The sequence below is a fragment of the Lepisosteus platostomus genome, chromosome 11 (assembly GCF_059453375.1).
Source record: "Lepisosteus platostomus isolate fLepPlt1 chromosome 11, fLepPlt1.hap1, whole genome shotgun sequence".
In the NCBI taxonomy this organism is placed as follows: domain Eukaryota; kingdom Metazoa; phylum Chordata; class Actinopteri; order Semionotiformes; family Lepisosteidae; genus Lepisosteus; species Lepisosteus platostomus.
In genome coordinates, this window is record NC_142621.1 from 42,635,849 (window position 1) to 42,645,879 (window position 10,031).

Consider the following 10,031-nt stretch of genomic DNA (forward strand, 5'->3'; position numbering starts at 1 on the left):
GAATTTCGATGGGTTTAAAACCGCAAAATAAATTAAAATGTGTAATTAACGCCTCGCCATGTTTATTGCACACAACACCAATAAGTGTCAGCATTGTGTTTTTTTTTCAATTTGCGCACAGCTAATTTTATTCTAAATATTTATTTCAAAACAAGAGGACATATCAACTCCATTTCAAAATCTCTTATTCTGCGCTATATAGTCTGGAAATTAAGGCAGGTGCTCTACAAGTGCCTTTTATAAATCCCCTTTTTTTTGTGGAGCGGCACTTTGAAGACGATTCCTTAATTTAAGGGCGCTTGCGAGATTGCGGTGTCCTGACGTGGTCTTGTCACGCGTGATGGGAGTTTTCTTTCTGTTTCAGGAAACGACGGTGAAAACGGAGAACTTTTGCCTGTCAAGGAAGTCGGCACGCTTATTGCAGTTTTCAGGACGGTGACTTCTGGACACCTGGGCTGAAACAAAAAATGGAGACGGGTGCCTACGGGGCGGCCAAGGCCGGGGGTGCCTTTGACTTCCCGACTTTCCTGAAACAGCCGCAAACTATCATCCGCTTCTTAAGCTGGGTGAGTGTCCGGTAAAAACAAGAAATGTATGCATTTTCTTTATGTCCCGATTCAGAAAATGTAACAGCTAATGTATTGCGAAGTCCTGGCGGTGTGTTTTATGAGCTAACGTGTGAACCACCTGTTGTGCAGTTGTAGGATTTAAAAAAAAATCCGTTTTCAGGGGGGGCCCGTTTTTAAAAAAAAATAAAATCGACAGGCTCGTTTTATTAAACTTTCCGGGTCCTAAATTATGCGTCTCGTCGCAGGAAAGAGTGAAACAGCTGTTCCTTGACTTTCTCTTTTACTTTAAATACTTTGAAATCAAAATAAACGATCGCCCTCGCCTGATTATGTAAGGCATTTTTTTTTTCTAAAAAAGAGGATCGTTTTAGTGTTGTCTGCGTTTCGCTTTGGTTCAAGTTTCGCATCCATTTGTTGTATGGTATAAAACCAGGCGCACCATACGTCTGTGAAAATGGAGCTCCAGATTCATTTTCGCTGTGATCCACAGCCGTCTGATGTGTCCAAGTTCGTCTTGTTTTCAAAAATCAGACACCTGTTCAAAACATACGCAGCACCAGTTAGCTAAGTGTTTATTTTATGTTACAACGCCAGTAGTGCGCCGGCTTCTAACTGCAAGTACATGAAATGCAAAAACTAAAAGTCAATACGGAATCCTTTTATTGAAGTTTTGCTTTGTGAAATATTCCCTCTTTTAGTTTAAGACCTATGCTGCAAATATTTGTTTGCATTAGAGAATATTGGAGATTGCCGAGTTTGTATCGTAGAAAACGGGCAGTTACACTACGTCAGGTTAAAAATGTAGCTCAACACACCCTTCTTGCAAATATTTGTTTTAATTCCACTGCGCAGACGCACTTTGTGGTAGATTAATTTGTTACCCTGCAGGGTGTCGTTTTAATTTGTTATAAACCAGTAGCTTGTATTGCATGTTGCTTTCCCCGTGGTGTCGTTGATTGTTCGGGGGTTAAACAGGGGTGTTTTCTGGTAACTTTGAAAATATGAGACTGTATCCAGATAATTTCAAAACGGTGGGCATAACGAAGGGTATTCGTTTCACGATTATAGTACAAAGCTTTCCTTTAGGCGAAGAATCGTCTCTTCGCTACAGTATGTGCAGTTACAGTTGGGACATGATCCCTCCGGGAAGAGACGGATTTGCCTGAGTTTTCCCAGGAAAGTTCTGAAGGGGGTTTAGTGATCTAACGTCTGTGCAATCCTTCAGCTTTGACACGCTTGGCCAGATGAATGTGTGTGTGTCACAAGGCTCGGCAGAGGACTTGCTGCTTATTGCTACCAACGTAAAGGAAATGATTAGATTTTTTTTTGTTGAAAGAAATGTTGGAAATACCCTTGAATTCTAAAGCATACTAGCCTGTCGAACAAGGGGGTTTTATCTGAAATCATGGTCCAGTTTATTTCCCATAAACTTCCCCTGCAGAAGCAAAACTGAAAAATAATATTTTGAGAAACTTCTCAAAACTGAGGAGGACATCCCCCCCCCCACAAAGTCCATTATTTGGAAAGAGATCTTGAATTCATCAGCTTTTTTTTGTCATAAGATATTTTTGATGTAGCCCTGTTAACAGCACCTGGGCAGGTAAAGATGGTATTTAAATTGGTACTAATCAGTTTCCTGTGGGACAGAAAACACTCTTCCGTAATCAACAATTACCACCCATGTTAGTGAAATATATACTGTACTGTATAGTCATCATTTAAAATAATACATTTTCAAAGGTGTACACGGGAGGCAGAGGACTTTATCACAGAAATACATGTGCTGAAACACTTTCAGCGTCTTTTCAACATACTGCCCATTTTCAGCCCCCGTGCAAGGCGACTCATTTGACCACATGCGGCGTCTTTTCGTAAGGTGAGGACAGAGGGCTGTTTTTGTCAGTAAGGTTCTTGACTAATCCCTCGTTCTGCAACGGTCTCGTTATCGCTTAAGCTCCCGGGTTGTGTAAGGCTGCGAAGCCGAGACTAAGACAACAGCCCAGACTCAAAATCGGCCGTTCCGCTCTCAAAGAGCGAGAAAGAGGAAAAACGTGGCTGTCGATTTTCAGCTGCTGGGTGTTCTTACCAAGTGTCCACCCTCCTAATTTACAATTGAACTCGGGTCTGAGAATACCGGGTTGACATTGACAAAATAACGTTTAATACACAGAAGGGGCCATTCTACGAGCACAGCAGACTCCAGCCTGGCCTGGTCGCAGTCCCAGTGGAAGAAGGGACAAGTGATTCCTGGTGGAACAGTATGTGCCCCTCTGCCCGTGCTCTCTCAGGCCTGTGAAAACAGAAACAAGAGCAGAGAGCTGGGGAAATGCGATACGTGGGTCACCGCGCTGCCAGGATTGGTGACTTGCACATGATGCATGATGTTGGGCCGCATAGTTTTTTCACTCAGTGCATGTGATTCATGGTTCCGTTAGGCATGCATTTTTTTTAAAAAATCTGCCCTAGAATAGGGCAAACAGCGGAATTGTCAGAAAATCCCCCTGGTGCTGTTTGTTCACTCGGGGGGTGGGTGGTAGTGGCAGCAAGGTGCCCATGTGATGCGTCGTGTCTCGGGCCCTGGGGTGCTGTGGTTGACACCTGATCGTGACATTTGGTGCTGCTCAAATCCCCTTGAGGCGCCACGGAAGTGGAAAAGCTTAGGTCACGCTTGGGTTTTATTGCGGCCGTGGTCTGAAGTTCATATGTCTTGCCACACGAGTCGCACCAGAAAAGATCAAGCAGGGGAAAAATTCTTCATACCTAATCAAGTATTGTTAATAAATGGAAACCTTACTGTCGTTAACACTCCTGTTCAGGCGGTACATCAGTGTGATTTGAAGGATTAAACAGCTAGGTGCTTTCCAGTAAAGGCAGGGTTGTTCAGATAAAACATGAGCTGTTTTATCTACACCTTAGAATTTCTCGTATTTAACTCGGTAAAGGACCAAGAGAAATCCGTTCAGAATTTAGCTGTTATGTACTGGCCTGTAACTTTTTAACGTATGTTGTGATTTTAATGTCCAAAATCTGAGTGCCGTGGTCATGAAGTGGTAACCTGACCTGTCTGGTAAGTTTATAGCAGTCTGTGGCACTCCAGCATTGTGCTGCACAGAAAGCACCCCACAGTATTTTACTAATGTTGCATTGTAAGAGTGCTATCAGCAGGATGCCCTGCTGATACTGTTGGCTTCAATGGCTGCTTTAAAGGGGAGCTGCAGTTCCGATTTCTCAGGCCGGTTATTAAATCTCGGTAACAAGATAAATCAATTGACGGTAATGCAAGATTTTAAAAATTCCCAAAGTTCTCAATTCTGCACTCGATTCGGAAAGTACCCTGTGGTCGCCATGTTGTGCCAAACCGCCGGTCTCGCCACAGGCGAGAGGGAGAGCGATCGAGAGTCGTAATGTGATGCAGCCCTTCCTGCTCACTAGTCACTGTAATGACTAACGTGATGTACGAGCGAATAAGTTCAGGTTGGGCAGCAGACGTTTCACCGCAGAAATGTTCCAACGTGATTTGCGTGCAGCGTTAACAAATAAGTAGTATTTCAAAATCCCAAAGTTGAGAGCAATATTGCTGTTGGATTAAAAGAGATGGATGCACAAGCCTGCTTGTCTACAATGTAAAAGAGCTGCTTCACCTCACCAGATGTTACGTTGTCTCGTTCTGAATCGCAGAACATGGCGCCGAGCATGCTTGGAAATTTAGTCTATTTTGTGATGTCAATTGGACATTTTACACGTTACTGTGCGCATTTCACTTCTCGGTGTGGTTTGAAAGGCACTTGTCAGTGCCAAATCATTCCCACCCCCGGGATATAAAAAGATCTAAAAACAGTGAGTGCCGTTCTCTGCTTCGTCCAGGTCTTTGCCATCGTGGTCTTCGCGTCCATCACCGGAGAGGGCTACGTGAACACGGCGCACGACAAGGAGACGTCCTGCATGTTCAACGGAAATGACAGCGCCTGCCACTACGGAGTGGGCGTGGGCGTGCTGGCCTTCCTGGGCTGCGTGGCCTTCTTCATCCTGGACGCCTACTTCCCCCAGATCAGCAACGCCAACGACAGGAAGTACATCGTCGTGGCGGACCTGGCCTTCTCAGGTAGGGGCCCGGGCCGCGCGGAAGGCAGGAGTGAGTGACGGGGGGCGCGACGAGGGCTGTGGAAAAGGCAAGGCTGGCGGTTGGCCTGGGCCGTGACTGCAGGGTCAGGGTGTGTGGCTTTGAGTGGGACGTGGCGAGCGGTAAATTTGAAGAAACCGGAAGAGAGGAGCAAGTGTGGGTTGCGGCGTGAGAGGTATTGACCCAGGCTGGGCTGGGGGTGGCCTGATCTCGGTTCTGATCTCTTTAAAGAGGCCCCCCCTGACAAGTTGGGAGAATTTGCTGTCGGGGCGAGGAGAAGACGGTTTAACTCATCGACGTGAAAACCCGGGTGGGCTCCTGCCCTCCACGGACCATGATTGGAGACTCTTTCCGTAGAGGGCTGGGGAAAACCTCCTCTTTCTTTCCGCGCCTGTCTCATTCTGTGTTTTTCCTTCTCTCAGGCGTCTGGACTCTCCTGTGGTTTGTGGGTTTCTGCTTCCTGACCAATCAGTGGTCTCAAACCACGGAGAAAGAGCACTTGGTAGGGGACGCTGCCCGAGCAAGCATCACCTTCAGCTTCTTCTCCATCTTCACCTGGGTACGTACTCTGCTCTTACCAGGGCTTCCAGCTTCCCTGTAGGCGAAGGGAGAATGGGGCACTGCATAAAAAAACATCCCACAAATATGATACAGCAACTCGCTTGCATGCAGCAGGGAGAAGTAAAGGGCAGGTTTCTGTTCATCGCACAATTAGTTTTTTTTTTAAAGTATTTTATTAATTCTGTACCTGATTTGGAATCGGCATCGACAAAAGAATCCTCAGCTCTCTCGCTCATCAGGAGAGAATGAGAACATTCCAGCATGCCGCCCCAGCGAGAGCACCTGCTGAAGCCACTGGTCACTCGGTGTGCTACGGGTTCCACAGCGACGTCATCACGAGCCTGCAGGCTCCTGGGAAGTCACAGGGGTTGCTGTTCGGGAGGAGAGTCGAGAGCACCCTGAATGACTGACCCCACCCCCGCTCCAGCGGGTCCTGGCCAGCTGAGTGCCACCTGTTTGGGGAATCGCGGTCTCGGAATCGGAAGCACGAGATCACGCGGGCTTGTGCCAAGGGCCAGCTCGTCAAGTGACCCGGGTCTGAACTCAAATCGGAGTTTAATTTAAATGTCAAAACATTCAGAGCAAAAAGAACGCATTGCTTACAGTTTGATTCAGCAGCATCGGATTTCATTTAGCAGTTGAGCACCTGAAGGAAAATCAAGAAGTCATGGCATGCACATGTTCGATAAGGTGAAAAGCAGCAGAGGAAGAGGGACAGTGGGGTACAGACGAGCCCAGGTTTACTCTAGACACCGGGGACACAGTGTAAAGAGGTTATTTGGGATCTTTTGCATTCCCAGCCTACCGAACTCTTCTCTTTATCAGAATTATTTTTCAGCATTTTAGGATTGTTGTTTTAATACATGCAAAATGTTTTAAATTCATTTTTTGTTTCCACCCGAAACAGGGGCTCCTGTCCTATTTAGCACTGAAGAGGTTCCGGCAAGGAGTGGATGATTTTAGTCAAAACTACACAGACCCAAGCAGCGACCACACTACTCCGTACCCACCCTACCCCACTGCCAGCGACAGTTACCAGCAGTCCCCTTTCGACACCAACCCCCAGCCAGCGGCAGAGGGGGCTTATCAGCCTCCTGTCTACTGAGGGCCATCGTGACATACTGTAAGATGAAAAGAAAGAAGGAGGTTTTAAAGCAGACGATACTAGCTCTGCTATAAAGACTGGTCCTAGTGCTCCAACTCTTGAAATTTGTTTTGCAAAGGCATCGATTCAAAATGTCATTCATGGGTAATTTGGTTATACGTGGTATGTATGTGTATATATATAAAAAACATGGCTGTAAATGGGTGACAGTGGACACGTATCCAGAAGATATGTGTATAGAACTCTTTACATTTTAAAATACTTTATGATACAAAATAATATAACACTGTGACTACTGCCTAAATGCCCCCAAAATATCAAATATCAAATATCAAATGAATACAAGAAGAAAATGTTTTGGGACTTTTCTTCTGAACCTTAATTTTGGATTCAGATTGGATTCCAGATGCAGGAGAGATGAAAACAAGTAATTCAGAAAAAAACAGCCATAGACAAAGCTGATCCATTTTGAATTTTAAGTGTCCACTCTTACTAGGTGTACTGCTAAGGAAAAGGTGTACGGTTAAGCATAGTCTTTATGGCAGCGAGTCAGATATGCAAATGTCATACAGAGGCCTTCGGCATTACTTCAAGCTGTCAGTGTTATTTGTATTGCAAATTGACAATGAAACACTGTGGTTCTGTTGTAGAGGACTAATATTGAATCCCAATTTGTTTTAATATCTGTACTTAACTACTGACACAAACTGTCAGTTCACGCTTATCAGCAGTGTCACACCTTACTAGAAGAGAGATCTTGAACGCAGAGCAGTGGTTGGGAACAACATGGCTGGAATAGAAACCGGTGAGCGGTCTGGCTTTTTTTCCCCTAGGATGAACTCGGTAACCTTGATGTGCTGTTGTCTTGCATGCACTACAGACAGGTGCCCGGATGGATGGCTTTTTAGTCCTGAAGTCCCACCCCCTCCTGCCTAATTTAGTTTCTCTTGATGAGTGCCAATTTACTTGTGTTGGGACATGCAATCATTTTGCATTTTACTCCACTCCTTGAGGGAGAGCCACAGCAACTTGAGTTTTCAGCAGAATCTCTGGTCCCCTTGTAAAATCATTCCTGTGTACAGTACTACTGAAATGCAGGATAATATTTCTGGTTTGGCTTCGTAATGAATGTTCCTTTGAAATTGAACCGATTCAGCGGGAATTCCCCAGGAGGTGCTGCTTATATAACTGCAGGTGCAGCTTGTTGGGTTACACTTCCTAAATTTACTTCTCGAGTAGGAGGTAACTATAATTACCTACAACAGTATGAAGGTCTGAAACTGTTAAAAGGCACTGTATACCAAATACATGAATGAGGTGATTCATGTACTGTATGTCTGGTTACTGTTTCTAGCTTTACAGATTCAATCCTCATTTACGTTGAATGCTCTTGGTTTCCCCCATATTTCACCTGAAAGTATGCTGATCACTCTACACCTGTGTGCCAAATTAGCTGATCTGCCTCCGAAAACATGACAGCCTTAGAAACTTAACAAATAAGCATGAAGTACCTGTGAAATTCCTGTGCCTAAAGTTCCTAGATGTTTCACGATCATGAAAAAGAGCTCTATTCTTTGCCATGTTATAAAGGCTACTGTACTAGAGTGAAAGATTGGTACAGTTTGAGGTGGCCATTCGGCATTATAAATAGATCTCTATACATCTGAATAACCCATTTTTTTCAATATGTTATGCACTTTCTTAAAAGCACTATTGAAGGATTTGTGAAGCTTAGATATGTGTGGTCTTGATTCAGCTGATTTTAAACATTGGCAGTATACAGCAAAGAAATGGATCTTGCATTGAAGTTTCAGGTTATTGATCCTGGTAGGCCGGTTCTTTTGGCAATTCCAGAATCACCCCAGCTTACGCTATGCAAAGTCCTCTAATGAGTGCAAGGGGCCAGTCCTTATTTGGGGCTTGTAATGCACACCAGATCTAAACACATTAAGTGCCTGGGTGCTGTGGGTCTGAGAAACAATGGAGAACTGGTGGCATAATAATGTGGTGATCAAAGATGAATCTTCTACATGCTGGATTGCAGCATATTATAACACATTACCATGCTTCACGCCAAAGCACAAACCATCATGGTCATTTCATTTTGTTTGCTGTGAGTGTAAAACATTTTACTCCCAAGAGCCCAATGGTAAAAATCTGTTACGGTGATGAGGCTTATACTGATACTGCAAAGTGTAAGAGTACAACACTACACTGGAGTCAGAGTTACTCTTTATCCCTCTTGAAATCAGAATTTTACAGATGGATTTTGGACATTTGAGGCCACAAAGTTCACAGACCCAGCTGTGCCTTATTCACCACCAGTGTCTTTTTTTTTTTAAATGCCACTGAATATTATCTTCATGCACTGGATAAAATGTGCCTTATTGATTTTTTTGGTTATTATCTTTGTTCATATATAATGTATTTTATTTTTAAATATTGTTAAACGATAATAGCAGTTGGCTTCCAATGTAAAATACCTTTAACATTGACGTGGTTCTGATTTTGATACCGTTTGTTGTGTGTATATATATGCAAAGAACTCCTTAAGCAGTTTTTTTTATATATATGAGGCTTTCTGTTTTATGAAATTGTTACAAGAGCTGACAGGGCTTATGCAGTTTCTGCAGCATGCTACAGAACAGGTTGAACAAACAGTAGTTTGAATTTCCTCATTTACAGTGTGGTATATTTAATCAAATCTTTTTTTTATGTAAGACCTTGTTCCTCTGTGCCATCTTGCTCACCGAACAGCAAAAATGTGTTATAGCCAGTTTGCTTTTTAGCCATTATAAATGCATACCAAAACTGTTGAATACTCCCAGTTTTAGCTGTTTTTTTTGCTCTGTGATTAAAAGGACTTTATTCCTTCAGAACAGTTTGCCTTTAGTTTGCATATTCATAATCAATTTGGGTTTCCAGTGTTGAGGCAAGAAATAAGAATTTTGCCAAGGTACAAAGTCTAGCATGGAGTAAATGTACCGTTATCAGTACATTTATTACAAATGTTAAAAAAGCTAGAAGATAATGTGAAAGGTCTTTCAAGGAGACTGCTGTATTAAAACATTAAATAGGTTTTGTTGCAAGCAGACCACAGGAGTGACGATACTCTGTACATGCTCTTCCTCGGTATATTTATGCCACACGCTCACTGCTTCATGAGAGATGAAGCTTGAGAATCTCAGTCCGAAGAAGCTTTAAACTGTATTGGTGGGGGTTTACAGAAGCACATCTAATTCTTGACATAATGTGACCAAAACAATAAGTTAATTACTGACAAGCTGAGGTTCTGAGTTCCTATTTCATTTGTTGAAAACCCATTGCTCCAGGTTACAAGGACTTAGTACACTAGGGTAGATTTGACTGTTCTACAAAGAATATTGATCAGTTTAGCCCAACAGCTCAGGCTGTTCTTCTTGTTTCAATAACGCTTGGTACTTGACCAGGTACTGCATGGCCTCAGCAAGATGCTGTATTGGAATACAGCACCACAGCGTGGCAACATTCCACTTTTGACACTTCCTTCCACTCATTATCACTGTCTCAGCAGTGCCCTCTGCTTTTTAAACCACATGGGGAAAAAAATTAAACACTAGACATACCCATAAATAGTTCTCACTCAGGCACTGGGAACAGATTGCAGCTAAGTGGATCTTAACCTGGTGTTGGGGCA

At 43.6% G+C, this 10,031-nt stretch overlaps 1 protein-coding gene across 1 annotated transcript; it reads left to right on the top strand.

The window, feature by feature from the left end:
• Positions 1–310: 310 nt before the first annotated feature.
• LOC148652723 (synaptogyrin-2-like) lies at positions 311–9,234 on the top strand. Its single transcript, XM_088599815.1, has 4 exons — positions 311–566; positions 4,434–4,671; positions 5,112–5,248; positions 6,158–9,234. Exons 1-4 carry the CDS (start codon positions 468–470, stop codon positions 6,353–6,355), a joined length of 672 nt encoding a protein of 223 aa, XP_088455941.1. The 5' UTR covers positions 311–467; the 3' UTR covers positions 6,356–9,234.
• The last annotated feature ends 797 nt before the right edge of the window (positions 9,235–10,031 follow it).